This window comes from Oenanthe melanoleuca, chromosome 19, assembly GCF_029582105.1.
Source record: "Oenanthe melanoleuca isolate GR-GAL-2019-014 chromosome 19, OMel1.0, whole genome shotgun sequence".
In the NCBI taxonomy this organism is placed as follows: domain Eukaryota; kingdom Metazoa; phylum Chordata; class Aves; order Passeriformes; family Muscicapidae; genus Oenanthe; species Oenanthe melanoleuca.
The window spans coordinates 904498-927854 of NC_079352.1; the positions used below are offsets into that span (position 1 = coordinate 904498).

The 23357-nt window shown below is 50.0% G+C and overlaps 1 protein-coding gene across 10 annotated transcripts in view; it reads left to right on the forward strand.

Annotated features, from left to right (window-relative positions):
• Positions 1-23357, forward strand: part of MSI2 (musashi RNA binding protein 2) — a 201763-nt gene that overhangs the window by 66791 nt on the left and 111615 nt on the right. For all 10 annotated transcript variants that reach the window (XM_056506669.1, XM_056506672.1, XM_056506678.1 and 7 more), the window contains exon 6: positions 3675-3767. In XM_056506669.1, coding sequence (XP_056362644.1) covers positions 3675-3767 — 93 coding nt within the window. The remainder of the gene's footprint in view (positions 1-3674; positions 3768-23357) is intronic.

The following is a 23357-nucleotide window of genomic DNA, read 5'->3' on the forward strand; positions in this document are numbered from 1 at the left end:
GCCTGGCAGAGCAGCTCACCTGGCAGGGCAGAGCTCACCTGGGAGTAGGGCAGAGCAGGGCTCAGCCTGGCAGGGCAGAGCTCACCTGGCAGGGCAGAGCTCACCTGGCAGGGCAGAGCTCACCTGGGAGTAGGGCAGAGCAGGGCTCACCTGGCAGAGCAGAGCTCACCTGGCAGGGCAGAGCTCACCTGGCGGGGCAGAGCTCACCTGGCAGGGCAGAGCTCACCTGGGAGTAGGGCAGAGCAGGGCTCACCTGGCAGAGCAGAGCTCACCTGGCAGGGCAGAGCTCACCTGGCAGGGCAGAGCTCACCTGGCGGGGCAGAGCAGAGCTCACCTGGCAGGGCACAGCTCACCTGGCAGGGCAGAGCTCACCTGGCAGGGCAGGAAGCAGGCAGTGGCAGGGGCTGGTCTGGGCTGAACCCTTTTGAGTGTGGGTGGCTGTTGTGGCTCTGTGGTGAGGGGCTTGCACTTCACCTGGGGGGCAGCAGGCTGCTCCTGGTGCCCCCTGCCCGTGTCCCTGTGTCCCCTCCTGCCCTGTCCCCATGTCCCCCTTTCCCTGTCCCCATGTCCCCCTGCCCATGTCCCCATGTCCCCCTGCCCATGTCCCTGTGTCCCCCTGCCCATGTCCCCATGTCCCTTCCCTGTCCCCATGTCCCCCTGCCCATGTCCCTGTGTCCCCCTGCCCTGTCCCCATGGCCACATCTCCCTGGCCACCAGGACCCTCGGTTTGGGCCAGTGGTGCCACATCTGGACAGGAGGGAGCAGATGCTGCAGTTGGGACCCAGCAGGATGGAGGGATGGCTCAGGCTGTGTTTTCTCTCCTGGTGCTGGGGCAATGTGGTAACAAAGCACTTGGAGCTTCTCTTCAGGGAAATGTGGATTGTAAAAGCAGAGTTAATTTTGTGCTTCGCTTTGGTACCAAGGAGCTGATTTCTGAAACCATTTCCCAGCTCACAGCACATCTCCAGGCATTAAAATGTTGTGAATTTGCTTGTCATTACCAATATTTTCTTTGACTGGAGCTATTGAAACAAAGTGGTCTCTTTTTTTTTTTTCCTATAACCTTCAATCTTGCTTCTAAAAGCAGTAGCTCTCTTTTTCTTTCTTTCTTGGTCAAATATAAAAATGATGATAATTTCAAATACTGCTTTAGAATAATTGCTTTCCTCCCTCTTTTGTATGACAACAGAAGCTTGGCCTGATCTTAAATCAGATGCTGGCAGGCAGAGGGCTCTTGACAGCCCTGCAAAATCCTTTAGTTACAAGTCGGCTTTAGCCAATTCTTTATTTGTAAATGACAATTTTCTACAGAAAAATATATGCTTGGGCTTCAATTTCAGAGCCCTAGATTGCAGCCAGGAAAAAATAATTGAATTTTTGCACATTTTTTTTTCTCCTCTCTTTTTCTTCCTAACTTACAAAAAAAAAAAAAAAACCCAAACAGGAAAAGTGAGGCTCTGTGAGGTGTGATTGGAGCTGATTGAGGGGAACATCTGCCCTGGGTGATGTGCATGGCTGTGGGGCAGGAGTGATGATGAGTTTGTTCTGTGCTGGGAGGATTTGGGGCTGCCCCACGGAGGCTTTGCCCATGACCCTGGGTGTGGAGCAGCTCTGGGCTGCCCTCAGTAGCTCTCATAAAGGCATCTCCAGAGTCTTTAGTGAGAAAATAACTAAGTGATAAAACTCTCAGGGGCCAGGATGGATCCTCTGTTTGCTGGGCTGTGTTTAAGCAGGCAGCTCCAGGCTCTGGAATTTGGGGTGTTTTTCCCTTTGGGAGTTGCTGCTTCACCCAGTTTGCAGAGGAGGCACATTCCCATGCCTGGGTTTGTGTGCTGGTTTCCTGGGTGAGCCAGGGCTGGCTCAAATATCTCCCCATGATGGGCTGGCTGCTCTGAGCCCTGCCCAGCCCTTCAGAGAATGCTGCCAGCCCTGGAGGGGCTGATCCAACCCTGGAGGGGCTGATCCAGCCCTGGGGGTGCAGATCCAACCCTGGAGGGGCTGATCCAGCCCTGGAGGGGCTGATCCAACCCTGGGGATGCTGATCCAGCCCTGGAGAGGCTGATCCAGCCCTGGAGGGGCTGATCCAGCCCTGGAGAGGCTGATCCAGCCCTGGGGATGCTGATCCAGCCCTGGAGAGGCTGATCCAACCCTGGAGGGGCTGATCCAACCCTGGAGGGGCTGATCCAGCCCTGGGGGTGCTGATCCAGCCCTGGGGATGCAGATCCAGCCCTGGGGATGCTGATCCAGCCCTGGAGGGGCTGATCCAACCCTGGAGGGGCTGATCCAGCCCTGGAGAGGCTGATCCAGCCCTGGGGATGCTGATCCAGCCCTGGAGAGGCTGATCCAACCCTGGAGGGGCTGATCCAACCCTGGAGGGGCTGATCCAGCCCTGGGGGTGCTGATCCAGCCCTGGGGATGCAGATCCAGCCCTGGGGATGCTGATCCAGCCCTGGAGGGGCTGATCCAACCCTGGAGGGGCTGATCCAGCCCTGGAGGGGCTGATCCAACCCTGGAGGGGCTGATCCAGCCCTGGAGGGGCTGATCCAGCCCAGGGGATGCAGATCCAGCCCTGGAGGGGCTGATCCAACCCTGGAGGGGCTGATCCAGCCCTGGGGATGCAGATCCAGCCCTGGGGATGCTGATCCAGCCCTGGGGGTGCAGATCCAGCCCTGGGGATGCAGATCCAACCCTGGGGATGCTGATCCAGCCCTGGAGGGGCTGATCCAGCCCTGGGGATGCTGATCCAGCCCTGGGGATGCTGATCCAGCCCTGGGGATGCAGATCCAGCCCAGGGGATGCAGATCCAGCCCTGGGGATGCTGATCCAGCCCTGGGGGTGCAGATCCAGCCCTGGGGGGGCTGATCCAGCCCTGGGGATGCAGATCCAGCCCTGGGGATGCTGATCCAGCCCTGGGGGGGCTGATCCAGCCCTGGGGATGCTGATCCAGCCCTGGGGGGGCTGATCCAGCCCAGGGGATGCAGATCCAGCCCTGGGGATGCTGATCCAGCCCTGGGGATGCAGATCCAGCCCTGCGGGTGCAGATCCAGCCCTGGGGGGGCTGATCCAGCCCTGGGGGTGCTGATCCAGCCCTGGGGATGCAGATCCAGCCCTGGGGATGCTGATCCAGCCCTGGGGATGCTGAGCATGGGCTGTGGTGGCTGGAGGGTGCTGCATTGGCAGCTCTGCCTGTCTTTCATCATTTGATTATTTTAAAAGTAACTGTGCAAGTTCCTTTTAAACTGACCCGTGGAAACTTAATAACACATCACTTGGATTTGATGTAATTGCCTTTCTCCTGCCAAAGAGCATTCAGCCAGTCTGGAGGAAAAGGAGGGGCAAAGGCACCTCTGTTTTGAGACAGTAGCTATGAAGATACAGTGCTTGGACTCCTTTTTCACTGATATTTGCATTGAGAGGCACAATAAAAATCATTTATTAAAAAAAAATATCCGGGGGCTAGAGTTGTTATTGAGAGCCTTTACTCAGCCATCTCTCAAATAAAAACAAAACAAGACAGAGAAAGAAGTATCTAATCAAATTGAATTGAAATTGCTTTTGTAAAGAAGTATTCTCATTATCTGGGTTAGGGATGGGATCTGAAGAATGTTTCTTTTTCCACATATTGTTTGAAATAATCTGGTTAAACCATATGCTTGTCTTGTAATTTCTTACAGATGGTCACAAGAACAAAGAAAATATTTGTAGGTGGATTATCGGCTAATACAGTAGTGGAAGATGTGAAGCAATACTTTGAGCAGTTTGGCAAGGTAAGTTCTGCCCAAGTGAGCACTACACAGTTGTTCTTTCTTCCCTTTCCTTTTAAAGTGTGTTTTGAAAAACAAAAGTGCATTGAGGACTGAGCTCAAAGGAGGGCCAAGTTTTTGCCTTTCCATGTCATTTCTTGAGGCCTCTGGGATTCCTTTTCTGTTTGTTGCTTGTGTGTGTACAACATTGCCAACACTGTTTACTTCCAGTGAAGAAAAAAGCATCACTGGGAGGTGAATCTGTGTCTGTTCAGGAAGAATCTGACCCTTAGCTGAGTGATTACACAGTTGTCTTCTCCATAAAATCAGCCTTCTGTTAGCCCCAACTGCAGTGGCAAAAAGGGCAGATAGACGTATTGGAGAGCTCATTAATTTGGGAAAATGCCTGAAGGAACCACGTGAAGAGCAAGAGAAATGTGGAAGTCACTAGAATATCCACTTAATTTCTTACTAGAAAATCCTTCTGCAAGTATGTGTAGAATGCTGGCATCATTAAAAAAAACCATAACAACAAAAAAAAAACCCCACAGCAAAAAAAGCCCTCACCAAAACCCCAAAACAAGCAAGTTTATGCAGAGAAGGAGATCTGAACCTTGCCAGAATTATCTCTGCTGTGATGTAACAGCTCAGACCCCTCTGCCCAGGCTTTGGCTGGAGTTTATGACTCTGATTTCCATGGAGCTCCCTGGATCCCCACGGATTGTGGGTGATGAGCTCCTGGAGCTGCCTGCTCTGGGGGCAGGTTTGGTGCCACCTTCTGCCAGCCCCAGTGTGCCAGCACTGCTTGGGCTCCAGCTGCAGGATTGCAGCCCAGAGCTCCAGCCCTGTCTTTGGTGGGTGTTTCAGATGTGAGATTGCGTGAGGACACAGCAGGGGATCCCAGAGCAAAGCAGCTCCCATTCCTTGTAGTTAGTTTGTTTCTTTTATCTGCCCTGAAAAGCCTGAGCCAGGCAGGATTTTGGGGGCTGAGGAGGCGAGTTTATAAATGGTTCCTGTGCTGGATTGATAGTTGTTTTGCAAACCAGTCATTTTATTTTCAATAATAATCTTCGATTCCGGCAGGATGTTTACAGCCTGCTGAGCCTTTTATTAAAGGATTACATGAGCTCTTGGATGGTTCTTCTGTAGTTACTTCTAATTGCAGAACTCCACTAACCTGTATTTTTCAAGTTAATAATAGTTTCAATATAAGTGCTTTGCATATTGTCTGGATGTTGTCTTAATATAGTCTTCTTAATTTCACCATCTGGTAGTTTCATGCTTGCAATTTTACAGTCCCTGAGAATGCAGCAGCCAGGGAGTGACTGGGGATTCAGGATGCTTTGGTTCTGCTTCCATGCTCTGCCATTCTTGAGACAGCTTAGCAGAGGTTTGCCTTCCCAAAGGCAGTACTTTGGAAAAATCAAGTGGTTTTTTTACAAGTGTCTTAATTTTGCAGGCTAAAAAATTTAAGGAGCTGAAAAATGGCACAAGTTGGGATCAAGGTAGGAGCCCATTGCCATGGCAGCACAGCTGGGGCTGTCCCACTGAGGCTCCAGGCTCAAAGCTGAGCTCCTGCAGCACTCAGGCTTTACAAGGCTTGGTCCCTGTCCCTCCAGGTGACTTGTTCCACAGCCCCTGTGCCAGCCTGTGAGGGTTTGGGGGAGCTGCTGCTGTTTGGAGCAGAGGCTGCCTGGCTGTGACTCAGCCTTGGTGCAGGTGTTGGGGTTCTCCCCACGGCATCAGCTGGGGCAGTTTGGTTTTGGGGTGTTCTGGGGTGATTCTCCTCAAGGCTCTGGTGTCAGGAGCTGGTTAATGACCTTACAGCTGGGGAGTTGTGGTTCAGCTGAGTTAGGAGACTGTTTCCACACTGTGGACAGTGGGTGCTGTGTCCAGATCAGTCCTTCTCCATCCCCCTTCCTGCCCATCCAGGACTCCCTTGCCCTCTGAGGCAGGATCTGTGCTCAGCACACAGCCTGGCTCTCCACCAGACCATTTCCATATGAACAGTGATCCACATGGACTGGCCAGCTCTGCTCAGAGCTTTCTTAAAATAAAGCAAATTGCATTAGACAGTTAATGTGTGAGGAGCCGCCCGTGTTTGGTAAGAGCAGCTCAGGTGATTTGCTCTTTGAAATGCTGAGCTTATTTATTGGTGTGGAAAAAAATTGCTTACTGAGTGCTGCAGTTCCTGAAATCCTGTTTGTACTTGCAGAGCAGCCAGGGGAGGTTCTGGTGGCTGGAGGTGGCTCTCAGAACACAGGATGTGGGGACAGCAGCCACCAGCTGTGGGGCCAGGGGGGCTCACTCGTGTAATGGAGCTGGCAGGAAAGGGTGAAGTGTTCAGTTTGAAACTGCAGCTTCTTGAAAAGTCAGAACTGTTGTCTCCAAGAAAAGGAAAAGCTTTAGTAAACCCAGCAGTGAACGTGCCTGATGATACAGCACCAGAGCATGTGGTAATGGTAATTCCTGAAACTCAGCTTGTAAGATTGCTCAGAGTGATGATGTTTTCTCTCTGAAAAAGCCCAGGAGTCACAGATTTCCTTTTGGAAAATTCCTTTTGGGAATTTCCTTTTGGCATCCTGAGCTGCCATAAGCTGTGGAGGAAAACTGGGAAAAGGGACCTGAGTGAAGCCAAAAGCCATCCCATGGAGCAGTGCAGGGGAAGCCTTGGGGCTGTGAGCTGGTCCTGTGCACCTGCAGATGTTGTGGGGCTCCCAGAGGGGCTTGGTGGGGTCTGGCTGCTGAGGGGGGAAGGATCCTCCTTCCAGTCATGGGAGGGAGCAGAATCCATGGAGGACAGAAGGATAAGCTGGGAAAATACCAAACTAAGCCATAAGCATTTACAACCAGAGGGGAAAAAAAAGCCATTATGTTACTCCTGATCCTGACAGTCATTTGTGGGATCCTCTCCTGTTTCAGTCAGAGATGTTTCAAACATTCTTACAAACAACATGAATTCCCTGTCCATGTTGCCCAGTCTGGGCTGTGCAGCACTACCCTTGTGCTGGGGTGAAAAGCTGCTGGGACCAGCTTTAGAAGAATTGAAATGAGAGGTGTAAAGCTGAGGAGGTGCAGGGGCAGCTCAGTGGGGCTGGCATCCCTGCATCCCTCCTCCCTGGAGAGGCCATGGTACTGCTGGGATGGAGATCTGCCCTTTTCTGGCTGGCTGGGGCTCTGATACTGGGGCATGTTGGAGCATTTAAGGCATCAGGCATCATTTAAATAAGGGGGAAAAAATGTAACAGATCCTGAAGCCTTGCCTGGGGTCCTGTGGGCAGCAGAGGAGCTGTGGGGGCAGTGAGTCCCAGGACTGCATGTGCAGGGCTCCAGGTGCTCCCTGGGAGCAGCCCAGCCCTGCTTGCACCTTGCAGTTACACTTCCCATGGCCAACTGCCTGATTAGTTTGGAAGACTTATGCCCAGTCATTGGTTTATCCTAATCGGCTTTGGCTTTTCCCAACAACAAAGTGAGCTTATTTTCCTAAGCTGAAACAACTCTGCTCCCTTTGTTCCTCTCTTTTATTGTCTCATTCCTTTCATTCTGTTTTACTGCCAAAGTTTTGTTTCATTAGGCCTACAAGTCATTTCCAATCCAGTGGGCTGCTACAATGAGGCCTTTATAGCTCAGCTGCCCTGGTTCCCATGTCCCTGCTGGTCCAGAGCCAGGACTTGTGCCTGACATGGGATTTTAACCCTTTGGCTGCCCCAGCTCCTGGTGGGGCTGAGCCCCTGATGAGCCCAGGGATCCTGGTTGCATGCAGGCATTAATTGATGAGACAATGGGCTCCAGGTAAAGCATTGGGGCCCAATTATGGACACAGAATTCTGAGTAAAAACCTTCTCACTGTGATGAGTGTGGTGGGAACAGTCCTTGGAATGAAAAGGCCACTGTGTCCTTGCAGCAGGGTGGGAGCAGAGTTCTGGTGAGAGGATATTCCAGTTGTCCTGAGCTGTTAGATCAGCACATGTAGGACTGTTCTTGATGAAAAATCATGTTCTCTTCTGTAGGGGAGAACACAAATTTAAATTTATCCTTTTTTGGACCAGAATGGTGATGTTTGAAGATGTGTGAAGTAGTTTTGTGTACAAACAATGCTTCTCCATATTGCTGTTTGAGACTGCTGGTGGGACAGTCAGTGCTGGTGGTAGCCCCAGATGTTTTATTCTCAGCTCTTCAATTTTCCTTTCACAGTTATCCTAAAATGCCTTTCAGGGAAGGGGGCTCTGACACTTGTTTGTTATTTTAAATTTCCAGATGAAATTAGAGCAGACCAGCATGCATTAATTTTGTTTTCTGTCCTGGCTTGCTCTGAGGTCCCTCACACCTGCCATAGCCATGGTTGAGCTTCACTTGGAATATGTTGTTTCCTCAGGAATGCCTTTTAAGATCTGGAAATTTTGAGACAAGCCAGGATTTCTGAATTACCTCTGTGGATTAGAAATGTTTTGTACAGTCACTTGTTATATGCAGAACAGACCAGTGGGCTAATAATATCTGGATTCTGAGTGGGGTTTTTTTTCTGTGAAACTGTTGAGCTTTTGAAAGCATGCAGTTTTCTCCTCTGTCCCTTCTGTAGCCTGACTCTGGTACCTTCTCACACCTGTCCTGGCTCCAGGCACACCTCCATGGTGCTGGAAGCTGTGAACAGCAAAACGTGAGAATGAGAATTTCCTCCTTTGGTTGTACCACACCCTGCATTATAACATGGACCCTGGTGTAAATAACAGCCAGTTTAACCTTTGAGAAAACAACCTTTGTGCTGAGCTCCCTGTGCTTTCTCTGTGGAAGTGTGGCAGGAGGGAGGAGGTGGGATCCACAGGCAGGATTTCAGCCTAATCAGGTGGTTTACATAAATCACTTCCTCCCTCTCTCCTCCCTGACAGCTGTGAAAATATAAATCAGGAGAAGAGGGGAGAAAACTCCTCCTTGTTTGGCCAGGCTGCCTGGCTGTGAATGAGTTAATGCACTGCATTAAGCACTCCAGTGGTTTACTTTTCCCTAAGACCTCGAGTATGGCCTCTGAAGACGTTTTTACAATAAAGTTGTTAGCATGAGAAAAGGTGGTTTTCTCACCATGGGTTCATTTTGGGGGGATTTGGAAGTCTGTGTGGAGCTGGGGCCAAGGCCAGAGTCAGGAGGTGCAAGGAATTCTGCTTGTATGAAAGGGAAAGCTCAGTTAATTTAGCCTTGGCAGAGAGTTTGGGTTGTATTGTCACCCCAGTTGGACATTGAGATGTAGATTTAATGGTCAATAGGAGACATGCATGGGCTGTCCTTGCTGCATTTGCTCTGCAGAAAAGTCATTTTTGGGTTTGACAGACTGCTAGCCTTTCACATTTTTCAGCACTGTGTTTCCCAGTTCAGTACTTGGGAATTGGTTGTGTTTTATGAAATGAAGGGACAAATTTGGACTTTTATTTGCATTGCAGTCTGTAATAGCCAGAGTTCCCAAAACATCTGTAATGTGCAGTAAAACAAAGAACATGAAGGGTGTTTTTTACCTGTGGTGCTCTCAGTGTTCCCTTCCAGAGCAGCTCCAGGCTCCAGCCCTGCTGTGGAGCAGCTCAGAGCTCATCCTGTGCTTGTTCCTGAGTTATCTGTGTGCACCTTGGCAGAGTTTGCTTCTTTTGGATCACTTCATCTCCCTAAAACAGAACCAGCAATAAACAAACACGTCATTGCTTGCAGCTCCTGATAAGCTGGGGACAAGGAAAAGCAGAATTTTTGGGAGCTGTTTGTTACAGGAGCAGCATCCACCTCCTCCACACTGCTGCCTCTGCCCTGTGCTCGTGCCTTAAAATTCCACTGCTTCCACATTTCCTTATTTCCATGTTACATCCATGATGTGCCAAAGTATAAATTGAATTTTTAGCTTTGGCATGTGATGAGGGATCTGGGATATAGGGGTCCCTCATGGCCTAAAGCACTTTTTATTTCTTTTTATTTCTTCTCCCTCCCACACATGCTTTTCTTCTTTTTTTTTTTTTTTTTTTTTAAACAAACTGAGAAACTCAATCATGTCTTAAAAAGCAGCCACTGTTCTCATCCTGCCAGTGAGGAGCTGTACACAGGAAGTCAGTTTTGAGGTGCTCTGTAATAAGCCACATGCTTTGTGGAAGTGGTTTTGTTATAAATTAGATGTTGGTTTCTACCTGGGTTTTATGAAAAGAGGAAATGTTGAGGCAGGATTTGTGGGTATGAGGGCAGTATCAGAGCCCAGCAGAAGTTTGAAGTACAGTTTTATTTCCTTTTCTCCTCTGGTTGATGAGGTGCTGAGGAGCCTGTGGGAGATGAGTGAAATCAATCATTATTCAGGGGCTGTGTTTTGGGAGAGAAAAATTACATGAAAATACTCAGGTTTCCCCTTCCAATATGCCTGGGAATTTTTTTTTTTGTGTGTCAGTTTTACAACTGAGCCAAACCCGTGGAAATTCTCTATATCCTTTCTGAGACCCCAAGGAAGTCAGTTTTGGTTTTCACCCCTGCTCTTATTTCATACAAATGCAACAGGCTATATAAAATCCCTAACAAATTGAGTTAATCCTGTTTGGTAACATGTCTGCATTACCCCTGGAGCATTCTTGGATCCAGCCCCAGTGAGAGGCTGTGGATGCAGAACTTCCCTGGAAGGAGAAGATTTGGGCTCACAGGGCTGTGCTGGCACCTCTGAGCCCTGTTTGGGGCTGCCTGGAATAAAACACCTGATGGACATTTTCAATATCTGCTGTGAAATTGCATCAGATTCCACTTTGGCACTCGAGTGGAAGTGCAGCTCCAGGAGTTATTTACAGGTGTGGTGCTGCTCCTGCCACCCCTCCAGCTGCACTCAGGGCCCAGAGCCTGGCTTTGGGAAAACACACTTTTAGCACTGGTTCTCTAAAGAAAAAACAAATAGATTGATTGATAAATCAGCAGTGATTTAAACCTGGTGTGGTGTAAGTGAAGCCTGATCTCTCCTTCCTGCTCGCAGATTTGGGGAGGCTCCCCTGGTTTAATTAAATCATAACTAATTGGGGAGTCAGCATTTGATCAGTGCCATCACCCCACCTCATGGATACCCCAGCACTGAGTGCAGGGGAGACCTGAGAGTGTTTTAAATGCAGCTCTGAGCTGGGCCACAAAAAAAAAAGGTTTTAAAAGTGCCCAGGAGGAGCTTGGTAAAAACTGTTCCAAACACGGAGAAGAGCACATGTTACTGGGAGCACTGCAATAATGCTTCTTCCACATGGAAATAAATGGCAATATTGATCAGTCCTACAGGTGAAATATCTCAGTTTCGCTCACACATGGAATATTGAGGTGAGACCAGTTTAATTAAACTTAATTCTGCAGAGGTAGAATGTGAAATTCATTTGATGTCCATCATACACGTCTCTCTCTATTAGGAACACTCAGTATATTAATTTCTTAGGGGGAAACAAAGTGCCTGCACATGTTTGGGTAGAAATGGAGTGGTGGCCAAGCATGAGCCACATCAATAATTACCAGTCCTGGTGCTACCAGCCCAGAGAGGGACAGTGTGGTACAGTAAATGTATTTATAAATACAAGTGCAGAAACGGGGACAAGGGCAAAGTAGCTCAAACAAAGAGCCAATTAAGATAATCTAAGCAGAATGAGGATTAACTGCCTCCTAATCTGAAGGGTACCCAAAGTGCATGTGGCCAGTTGAGATCCAGCAAGTGCTGAGTGTGCTGGGGACGTGCAGGGAGTGCTCACCCACTGCCCAGGGCACAGGGGTGGGATGGCTCTGGGTGCACAGGATGAGCCTCTCTGCAGGTCTGGGGGAGTGCTGGATATTCATAAAGAAATTATTCCAGGTCTAGGGGAGTCAACACCTTCAGTGTTTCCTCCCCAGAAAGAGGAAAGCACTTGCAACTCTGTCAGGGAAGAAGCTGCTCTGTGTTTCCTTTTTTTAAAAAACAGTTTAAAAACTATTTTATTTAACCATTTAGTGCTAGTTCCATTTGCTGCTGCTCCAGGTGAGGCACCTGCAGTGTGTGTGGTGGGGAAAGGGGGGCAGGACTTGCACCCCTGTTCCTGGAGACTGATCCTAAATCCCAGCAGACAGGAGCACGTGCAGGATTCCACCTGGAGCATCCATTTATCCTCCTGCTGGCCTGGCAGGGTCTGGGGGGTGTTAGCTGAACTGGGGGGCTGCCAGCTCAGGCTGGGTGTTTGCTGGGCACAGGAGGTGTCCAAACCCTGTGTTGGGCACAGGGGATGCCAGACCCAGGATTTTGGATTCAGGGGATGCCCAGACCCCGTGTTTGGGGTACAGGGGGTGCCCAGACCCCCCCTGTTTGGGTACAGGGGATGCCCAGATCCCATGTTTGGGGCACAGGGGATGCCCAGACCCCGTGTTTGGGGTACAGGGGATGCCCAGACCCTGTATTTTGGGCACAAGGGGATTCCCAGACCCCCTCTTTGGGCACAGGGGATGCCAGACCCCGTGTTTAGGGCACAAGGAGTGCCCAGACCCCCTGTTTGGGTACAGGGGATGCCCAGACCCCCTGTTTGGGCACAGGGGCTGCCCAGACCCTGTATTTTGGGCACAAGGAGTGCCCAGACCCTGTTTGGGCACAGGGGATGCCCAGACCCCCTCTTTGGTCACAGGGGATGCCCAGACCCCCTGTTTGGGTACAGGGGATGCCCAGACCCCCTGTTTGGGCACAGGGGCTGCCCAGACCCTCTGGCTGTGCCCCTTGGCTCCCAGCTGCCCTGTGAGCAGTGGCTCTGCAGGTTGAGGTGTCCCTGTTGGATCTCTCCCTCTGCTGAGTGCTTTAACAAGTTCAGATCCGTGCCATGCTAATTGTCAGGGCTGGGAGGGTGGGAGCAGATTTCACCGGGGGCAATGGAAGAGATCCAATGAATTTCCACTCTGTTTCACCGCTTGGCAAACCAGCACTTACTGTCACTTTGCATAAATAGGTTTATTTCAGAGGGTCAGCCGGCACCACTCCCCCTTCCCCTGCTGGCCCACCCTCCCCTGAAGGAGAGGAGGCCGACGAGCATTTAATTTCCCCAGCAGCAGGTGCTTGTCATCCATCTGAAGAAAGCTGCCAACATCTGGTGCAATTGCCTCGGCAAGCGCAGTAACAAGGCGCCTGCAGTTCAAACGCAGAGAGAGCATTGCCTCTTTAATGATAACAAGCTGTTGGCTTCCCCTCTGAGATGAATTCATCTCACAGATGTTTGTCTAGTTTTGGCAATCTTATCACTATAGCTTTGGTGATTATGCTCAACTGGAGACTATTACTATAAAAGAAGTTTGAACTTGTTCCATTTTTGCATTATTTATTTATTTAGCCATTTATTTCTCTGCTTTCTGGATATAATTTGTATCAACAACTGTACTGTTGGTCCCATTACCCGAGGACCCTCAGGATTTTTATTGCATCTGCTGAACAGTAGCTCACTACTTGACTCCCACCCCTGGCAAATGTCTTTCAGCCACGCTGACGTTTTTAACATTCCCCATCAACAGCTTTGTGGTTTGAACCCTCTATTTAACACTACATTTTCTGGGATTACTTGGCTCTCTCTCTGTCTGTTCTCTCTAATAACTGCAACATTCTCACTGTTCCTGCAAAGCTGAGGTGCCAGGAATATTCTGGATATTCTGTTTGGACGGCAGCGCTCTGGTGACCTTGGCAGGGCTTTGTAATGACAGCACACGAGCATCTTCATTGTTGGATCTTCAACACTGGCAGCCTCAGCCTGATCCCAGGGAACGTGGGGACCTGCAGGCTGGGGGCTCCAGGGCCTCTTTGCTCTTGTTTGCTTTTCTAACATGCCTGGGGTTTTTTTTAAGGAGGCAATTTCTCCCCGAACGTGTGGAATTTAATTCTGGTAAATAGGATTTATTTTTGGAAACGTGCTTGTGAATAGGTGACTCATGCCTGAATGAAGATGTGTCACTGTTGGTGGGGACACCACGTATATCATTTCTTGGGCTATAAATAGTGCCTGTCCAAGTGCTGGTGACATGGAGCTGCTTTGCAGTGACTCGTTAGCTCAGCCTGGCTGCTGAGGAGAGTGTTTGGAGTGTCAGTCTCTCCTGCTGGAGCAACAATTTCTGCTGATGCTTATGGAATAACATCAATAGATCTGTGAAATCCTGGGAGTTCTTTAATTGGCACCAGCACGTCATGGGATGTGCTCCTGTTTCTTCTCTCACTGCAGAGGTGGAGAAACTGAGTTTGGGCTGTTTGGGTGCTTGTCAAAAGCCAAGGGTACCACCTGCAGGATCCTGAGACTCAGAAACTGGGTTTGCTTATTTATTTCTGTTGCTGAGAAGCCTTTAAGCTGAACACAGAGGTCAGAGCTCGCTCCCATTTTCAGATCCTGGAAGGAGCAGTTCCTTTTCCCATTGTTGATGCTGAACTGTGGTTCCTTGTTGATGTTTGCTCAACACCACTTACCCACCAACACAGCACATATGGTTTAATGGCTGTCTTTTTTTCTGCTTCTGCTGTAGTTACAGTATTATTAAAAATCCATTAAATTTTGATGTACATCATAAAGTATGTGCTCCTGTGAATGCAAGTGCAGATAATTATTTCTGATGAATAAACCAAGAGGACAAGTATGTAAGAAGTTCATCCTGCAGCTTTCAATTTTCATTATATACATCTCCTGCAGGGGCAATCGTGGTGATGTTGCAGCTGGTTATTTCCATGGCCTGGCTCTCCCTGGAGATGGATGGTGACAGTGCAAAGCTGAACTTGCAGAGTGCCAGTGTTTTTGTGGGCACATTTGTGGGTAAATGGTTAAGCAGGAGAGGTCACCCTGGGGAAGGCAGTGGGGGGTGAAGGGACTGAGACACAGCAGCAGCTTCTCTGTGTTGGTTCCTTGTGCCTGGGCTTTGTGGAATCTCACCCAATTATTTCTCATTAAAGTAACCCAGAAATGGAGCAACAAGCAAGGTGTCATTGCTAAAACACCACCAGGAAGCCAGGCAGGCTCTTCTTGCTATCAGGGCCTGAAGGAGGCAAGGGAATCATTAAAAATAATGCATTATAGTGTCCATAAAGTTTCCTGCAGTATATAATGGCCCACAGGGGCCTCACCTAGTTTTCCACATATGATATGGTTACAGCATCTCATTAACTTTCCCATAACACCAAATACACTTCTCTTGAACACCCCCTTCAGGCTTCACAGGTTTTGCCAAGTATTTCCTAAAAAGCAGGAACTTCAATATTTATCCTGCTTGCCTTTTTTCCCCACTGGGCTGAAGAAGTGGTTGGCCTCTCTCCTGCCCCTTTAATTTCCTATTCCTGAGGCAAACCCAGCTGTGACAGGGTCCACTCCTGTCCCTGAGAAGACTTCCCTGAGTTATCCCAACACTGATTTTAGGAGTTCCCCTGCTGTTTCTTCTGTCTAAGAGCATGTCTGCACCCAGGGATTAGTCTTGGCATAGCCCATAAACTCTTGCAGAGACGGTTCTTGGAAGCAGCACACAGCCCTAAACTCTCCCAATGAGTCCTAGAGATCCCACCAAACCCTTTGTAGCTGTGGTCTCTGCACTTGGGTATTTGTGCTAAAGCTGCCCTGATGGGCTGGTGTGTGAGCTGAGTTCAGGTGGGCTGGTCCTGGGGGACGATGATGGTTTGAGCTGGCGTGGCCAGACGAGCTCAGGGATGGAGGGAGGGGGGGGTGGTGCCTGTGCTGGGTTTGGGAGTGCAGCTCTGCCAGCGTGGCACTGATCTGCTGGGTTAGTTTGGTCTTATTCAGGTCTGTGTCCAAAATCTGGGACTGATAGTGTGGCTTTCCTCTTGCTGCTGTAGTGCAGCTGTTCAGAGGGGTGAGCTGGCTGCCTGCAGCACCTTGCCTCGACCTTGGTCAAAGTCACAGTGCTGAGACACCTAATGATGACAAATAAATTCACCTTCATACAGTTTAGTCTAGCTGGCTTTGTTCCTTCACCCTGAGCCTGCCTGCAAAGGGATCTGTTTACTTTCCCTGAAATGGAAGAGGCCCTGCTACACAGTCCTCTTTCAAAAATAAACCTCTGAAAAGGAAAACAAAGGAGAAGGAGCAAAAATCAGACATTGTCCCATTATACAGAGCAGATCCTGATTCTCAGTTCCAGGCAGCTGGAGCCAGAGGTTTGTTTAAGTGTAACACAAATTCTACCATTTTTGGATGGTTTGAAGCTCTCTGCCTCTCCCTCCTGTACTTTTAGAAAACAATCAAAAAAGAGAGCTGCCCATCCTGTCAAAAAGAAGAGTTGCAGAGATCCAATGCCCAGGATGGCAGAAGCAAATGGAGGGACAAAAGCACTTCCCACCTTCATGCTCTGCCTCCCTGAGAGTGGAGCTGTGGGGTCCTTGTCCCAGCCAGGCTTAAACACCTTCCTGGCATCAGCAGATGCATCTCTAGCAGTTTGCAGTCATGTTTCTGTAGTAAATAAGTGCTAAATGTTGGTTATTCCCACTCTCAGAAGGGCTGAGAGGAGTGACTGAAAACCTCTGTAATGCCAGAACTGCACTGTGTTCATCAATAATTAGGACAGGGGTTCCTGGTGGGAAGGAAGTTTTGTGCTTGGTTGACTCACAGGTCGTGTTTTCCATTTCTTTGCTGTTTAAGTGGAGAGGTTTATATACCATTCCTTGACCTGAAAACTTGCTCTGTAGAAGGTGCAGGAGGTGCAGGCTGAGATAATGCATCTTTTGGGGCTGGAGGCTCACTTCTGACCTGTGTTAACATGGTGTGAATCCAGCTGGGGTAGAGCTGTGCACACAGGCCAGGGCAGCTTTGCAGTTTTGCCTTGGCCTTTGGGATCAGGGCAGGGCTCTCAGAGTGAAAGGATTGGAGGTAACTGGGGTTGGTTTGCACACAGAACGTGTGAGTGAAGGTGCTCCAGGTGTCAGCAGCCCTGGAGCTGTGCTTGCCTGCACGAGCTGGGAGCTGCACACTTGGTTTTGAGCAGTGTGAGATGGGAGAAGCATCTCTAGGAAGAAATTCTTCCTGTGAAGGTGGTGAGGCCCTGGCACAGCTGCAAGTGTCCCAGGCCAGGTTTGACACACTTGCAGCCACCTGGGACAGGGGGAGGTGTCCCTGCCCATGGCAGGGGGTGGAGCAGGATCTTCAGGGTCCCTTCCAACCCAAACCATTCCCAGGTTCTGTCTCACTGGTGAAGCTCTGTCTGCTCCTCCCTGTGCCTGTCCCTGCCCTTGGGGCCTGCCCAGGCAGGTTTGGGGTGTTGGTGCTGCAGCCCAGCCCCAGCAGCGTGTGCAGCCTCCAGCTGCAGCTCCTGTGAGCCACAGGGCAGGAATCCTTCCCTGCCCAGAGTGCTGCTGAAATATTCATGCAGAGCAAATCATCCTGTTTGGAGTGAGCAGCCCAGGGAGGAGGGGGCAGTGGGTGTGATGCTCACTGTGCTTTGTGCAGGGAAATGTGCCTGGATGCTGCTGGATGCTCCTGGCATAGTGCCCTCAGCCAGCTGGGCACGGGAGGATCTGTGGTAACCTGGAAGTCTGGGTCCTTAATCCTCCCTGGCTCCTGGGAACTAAGGTGAAGTGAGAAAAGCAGCACTGTATTTTACATCATCTGTGACTGATTGGGAGGGTGCTGGAAAAACTGAACTGCTCTTGTGACTTTCTCACACTGACTGTTTAAATCAGTTATTTTTCCCAGATGGTAAATCTGGGAGACTTCCTCAGCAGCCTGCTGGTAATAATAATACTTATATAGCACTTTACATATTCTAAGTGCTGTCCAAAAGCTGATCTGCCTTGTGTTCTGCAGTGATGTGTGGTTAAACTTGAAGGATATTGGCCTGAATTTGTAGTTATTTATCAGCCATCTATCTGTGGGTGAATTTCCTTTTCTGATGGCTTGTGCCATGTGAATAAACTCATTTCTCCTGCGGATCTTGACATTAATTCCACTCTTTCATCTTGGTAGTGGAGATGATCTTTAAGCAGAGCACAGAAGAAGGATGTCTTTCTGCCTATTGCAGTGCAAAAAAAGATGAGCATGGCTCTGGAGAACTATTTCAGCCTGTCTAATGTATAAGTGAATGCAGAGCCTGAGGAGGAGTGTGGTTTGTCCCTGGCTGCTGAGTGGCTCAGGGGTGGCCGTTGCCTCTCTGCCATCATCTCTCCAAGGCTTTAAATGTTCTTTAAAGGAGTTTCCAGGGAGTGCTGGGTGTGGGCAGAGGGAGCAATTTGCACACCTGCTGCAGTGAAGGAGTTTGTTTCCATTGCATCCCAAGGACTGTGCCCTGCAGAGCTGTCCCAGCCAGTGCTGCACACCCAGCCCTGTGTCCCCTGCCTGGTGTCACCTGGGGCAGGGCTGACATGGGCAGGGTTTGCCATGTGGAGGCTGTGGGAGACTGGAGCAGGGAAAACAGGCTCAGTGAAAGGGGCAGGGAGAGAGAGCCAAGTTCCTCGAAAGAGGACCTGCAAGGAAAGCAGATGACATCAAGAGTAATTAAAAGGAAAGCCCTAATGGGACGTTAGGGGGAGATGCAGCTGGAACTTGAATAAGCAAATGTAAAGAGGGAATTAAGTTGGGAAGCTTTCCTCTGAGGAACTGCTGGGGAAAACAGGGCAACAGCTTCTGCTGATGTAAACCAGCACTGAGCCTGCTGCCAGAGAGCTCCAGCCTGTGAGAGAGTGACTGGGGCTCCTTTTCTAGTGCTGAACCTGCAGAACACACAGGGAAATGCTGTGGTGCTCTGCAGAGGGGACATGAAGGACACCTGATTGCAAAGTGAAGGATATGGACTCAAAAACAGAGGGAAACTGTTGGTAATGTCATTTGCCTGGGGCAAATTGGTAGTTTGCCATAAGTAATATTAATTTAAGTGTATAATGCTTTAAATTATCTGGATAATTTAATCTATGCGATTTTAAAGAAATTATTTATCAGCTCTGATCTTGAATAAAAATAAAATAAACCAAATGAAACAAAACCCTTTAATTAATATTAGCACTTTCACTCTGAAGAGTAATACACAGCAGAGACATTTATTTTTAGCTGTGAAGAATTTGCATGTGTGTTTCCAGATGTGTTTTCAGACTTGATGCTGCTTGAAATTCAGCTACCCCAGTACGTAGATGCCAGTTTTCTTTTCCACAGCATTCTGTCTCTGCCACCGTGGATGTAATTTTTTTTTTCTTTTTTTCTCTTTTCTCCCAGCAGAGGTGGTGGAGGGGGGTGTGATGATTAAGGCAGCTGGTAAGTCTCTTAGCTTCCTCTGAACTCTAGTCCCTGTGCCAGGAGTGACCTATTTAGCTGAGGCCCTTTGATGCAGTGGGAGGTCAGGTGAGGTCAGAGCCCTGGCCGTGCCAGCAATCCCAGGCACGCAGGAGCCAGAGCTCTGAGCTTGGACAGGCAGTGTGGGAGCTCTGCCTGAGCCTGTGCTCTCCCTCTGAGTGCCTGGAGCAGGCAGGGACAGTCTCTGCAGTGCAGAGCTCCTCCTGAAGGGCTGGGAGTGAGCCTGGGTTCCCTCTGCTCCGCTCAGGGATGCTCAGGGGATGCAGATGGCAGCCCTGCCTTCCCAGCTCCTCCTCCTCCCCAGCAAGGGGCTGTGCACATGTGTGGGATCCTCCAGCCTCTTCCAGCCCTCTCACTGCCACGTGCAGGGAAGGGAAGGAGGAAGGCTGCTGCTCTCAGCTCTGTTGTCCCAAAGTAAAATCCCAGCTGGGCAGCTTAAAATAGCTGGAACAGGCCTGGAGAGCAGAGCATCTGTCTCACAGGAGCACTGCCTGGTCATCAGGCTGGGGCTGTGTCTGTGGGAGCCAGGCTGCTCTGCAGGGATGGGCAGCAGTGGGGGTGGCAGCACGCTCTGTCTGTCCATCTGCCAGGAGCTGATAACTGTGGTCAGCTCACAGTGCCCAGGGCTGCCCTCCAGCCTCTGCCTGCAGGGCCACTCTCACATCTCATAGCTGATCCAGCTTAAAAAGGAGGGGGAAAAAAAGATTATGGCAATGATAGCAGCACAATGAGCAATGTGTTTTACCTGGTGTGCTTTCCTCACTGGTCCAATGGCAGTGCTGCCTCTCCTCGGGTGCAGCACAAAACAGATTTTTCTAGTGGCTGAATTTAATCACTTAGATGCAGAACACTGATAGACTGAATCAATTTAATTCCTGTTGCTCATGACTGGGAGGGGAAAGAGGGGAGGAGGAAGGTCATAACAATTTAGCAAACAACAACTTGGTTTAAAAACATAACCAGTAGGTCAGTGTTGGTTTTCTTTCTTGGGGTGGTTTTGGGGTTTTTCTAAACCTGCCCAGGCCAAGAAACGTGGCAGCCTTGGGAAGAGGGGAGCACTGAGTGCAAATGGGAGAGGTGGGTTATTGGTGTGTGAGGTCTGAAGTGCTGGGGGATCAGCTCCACCAGGGAGAAACCTTGGTGCTCCCCTCTTCTTTTCTTTTTTTTTGAGGGATCTGCTGGAAAGGCCTCTCGTTGTTGGGCTGTGAATGTCTGGAATGGCACCTGGTGTCTGAGCATTTGTTTTCTTCAGAGCATCTCGGTGCTGAGCTGGGGGTGCCTGGGTGGTGCCAGGGCTCTGCTGAGGCACAGAGGGTTTAGCTGGAAATGGAGCAGTCTGTGGGTCTCCTTGCAGTGCTGCTCAGTCTGTGACATCTGGAGCTGCAGCCCTCCCATAGGAAGCCCAGAGGGTTGGCAGTGCTCTTGTAGAGCTTTGCCAGGGGAGTTGGCTCTGCAGGGCACTGCCAGGTTCTGTACAGCCCCTGCTGGTGCCCTTGGGCTCAGTTGCAATTTCAGTGGTCCCAGGAGGTAAAGCTGCTGTGAAGAGCTCCCAGGGCTGGCCTGGGTGAGCTGTCAGTGTCACATCCACCTTTAGCAAGCATTCAGCCCTCCCAGGGGAAATCCCAGTCCCGTCAGCAGAGTCCAGCCCTGGGTGCTGTTTCAGAGGGATCTTCCCCAGTTTGTCACACAGCTCTGGCCCTGCTGTGTGCTGTGGGGTGTGGGTGTCACTGTCACCTCCTGGGGTGCCTTGTGGGTGCTGTGCTGTCCTGTGCACAGCCTGACCCCCTGCTGCCATCCCAGCACACGCAGCACTGCTGGAGTGGTGACAGCAAACTTGGTCGCCTGCCACAGCCATTGGCCCATATGCACAGTGGTAAATAAAAGCTGGAGTTGAATTCCTTTCAAGTTTTATATAATATTCTCTACAATATGGAGTGGAGGGGGGAATCCCTCTTAGGAGCAGTTCTGCCAGAATACAAACCTCAGCTTCTCTTTTGTCAGGGGCTGTGCAGAGCAGCAGTGTTGGCACAGAGGAGGGAGATCTGAGCTCATCGCAGCCTCCCTGCTGCGGAGTGGGGCTGTGGCACCTGCCTGGGCTGGGCTGGGCTGGGCTGGGCTGGGCTGGGCTGGGCTGGGCTGGGCTGGGCTGGGCTGCCTGTGTGCAGTGGGAGGCTCTGGCAGCAGCAGTGCCAGTGTTTGTGCCTGCTCTGCTCTGCAGCCTGGCAAGGACATGAACCAGGGCAGTGGCAGGGGGAGCAGGAGGGGAGGAAGTTCAGCTGTGCTGAGCCATGGTCAACTTAAAAATAGACCCATCTATTTATAGCCTGGCAGCCCACTGCCCCCAGTGCTCCAGCCTGCTGCAGCCTCCTCTCACACAGACACAGATACTCATTTACACACACACACACATCTGGGCACACAGAGCCCCCCTGCCTGCCCTGGCAGGACCTGAGGCTGTTGGGGAGCCTGGCAGAGGTTTGGGTGCTTTTCCCTTCCTGCCTGTGCTGTGAAGTGCCCAGCTCGTGGTGGGTGGCCTCGTGCCACTGCTTCCCCTACAAACCCCTGCTCCTAGCTAAGCTTAATCAAATTAAATCTTAATTATGTGGGGCCTCAGGACAAAGTTACGATTTTTTCTTATACATTTAAAAAAAAAAAAAGGAAGGAAGGAAGTGTGTCTAGGGACTGTTTCCTTTGAGATTGTCTGTCCAGCACTGAGGGCTTTTCTGTTCATTATCTGCATGCCTGTATTCAGTTTAATTCTGTGACCTCTCAGGCAGGGTTGATATTTTTGGTACAGTCCCTTGCATGTTTAGGCCTGACCTACAGCTGGTGTTTCTGCAGTGGGAGTGATCAGCAGAGTAGATAAGCCCTGATGGATGGCACTGCTGGCCAGCAAAGGCAGCACCCTGGGGCAGCAGGGATTTTAGGAGGCTGTTCTGGGTCTGGCAGGTCAGGGTGGTGCTGTGCAGCCTCCCAGCAAACCCTGACTCTTCTCAGTGCATTTTACCTCAGGGCCCCTCTGCCTGGATCAGACATGGAGTTCAGTAAGAACTGGGAGGGAGTTTCTTGTACTTGAAATGAAACCAACTGGTTTTATTCCAGGGATGTTGAGGAGAGATTAATGTCTCTCCATGTACAGTGCCTGTAAGGGCACTTGTGGGTTCTTTCTGGGCTCAGTTTTATATTAAGAGAAGACAGATTCTATTTTAATGTTTCAACTTTGGGCTTCCAGTTCAGACTTGAAAGCTGAAGCTGCTCTTTCCCTCAGTAGTATGCACTTAAGGGTGGGATTTCTGCTTTAGTTTTCAATCTCTTGTGCTTTTGTCATTTTTTTTATCACAACCTTATATGTTCTTTAAACAGTTTTTATTAATCATTTATTCTTTTAAGTGGGCTTAATTGTATAAAGATTATCATGCATAAAGAGACATCTATAATTAGAAGGGGGGATTGGTGCTGTTAGACAGTGTTTTAGTGAGGAAATTACAGTGTTCATAAACTGTTTGGAGAATGGAGGTAGCATATATTAGCACTCAACAAGTTTTATGTAATCCTAAGAGAGGATTGACTCTTGCTCACTTGGATGAGTTTTAAGCTCTTCTCCAAGCTTAGTGCTCCCCTCTCTTCCCTCTCTTTCTCCTGGTGCAGAAGTGGAAACAGCCCTGTAATCTGCTTTTCCCTTTTCCTTGAAAGCAGGAATTACCAGTAATAATTGGCAGTTTTATATTGGGCTGTGGGGAGATTTGCCTTTGGCTGCTCCCCTGCCCCTCACCTGTGGCTGGTGGGGGGCCTGGCACTGTTCAGATGGATGTGCCCTTGGGGCAGTGCAGCTGATCTCCAGCTCCAGGGATGCACTCAGGGTGGTTCCTCCACACCGAGTTCTGTTCAGCGCTCCTGGAAAGAACTCATTGCTCCTCTTCTTGCTGGTGCCTGCTGTCAGAGTGTGTGTGCATGAAACTGCAGATGAAGCCCAGAGCTCCGTTGCAGGGAGGGATTGACTGGGAAGAATCCTCTGCACATGATTTGAGGTTGGTGTGGCATGGCTTGGCAGCCTGCCTGCAGCCCCTGGATTGTCAGAAACTGCTGCCTCCATCTCCTCCCCCTCCCCACTGCAGTGACACAGCCACAGGGACCATTGATTTCTGCTCTCCACCTTGTTAATGAAAAACTCCTTGTTGGCTCCTGCTTCCCTAAATCCTTTGAGACAGCTGCAGCAGTTCAGATCCTTGAGGAGCAAACATGCCAGGCTGGGTGATGGATGACTTGGTGAACTTTAAAGGGACAGGAGGGTCCCTTTGGCTGGCCACAAACCCCAGGCAGCCTCTTGTCCATGGGATTATTGCATTTTCTGCAGCCAGTCTGCTGGGCATATTTTGATAAC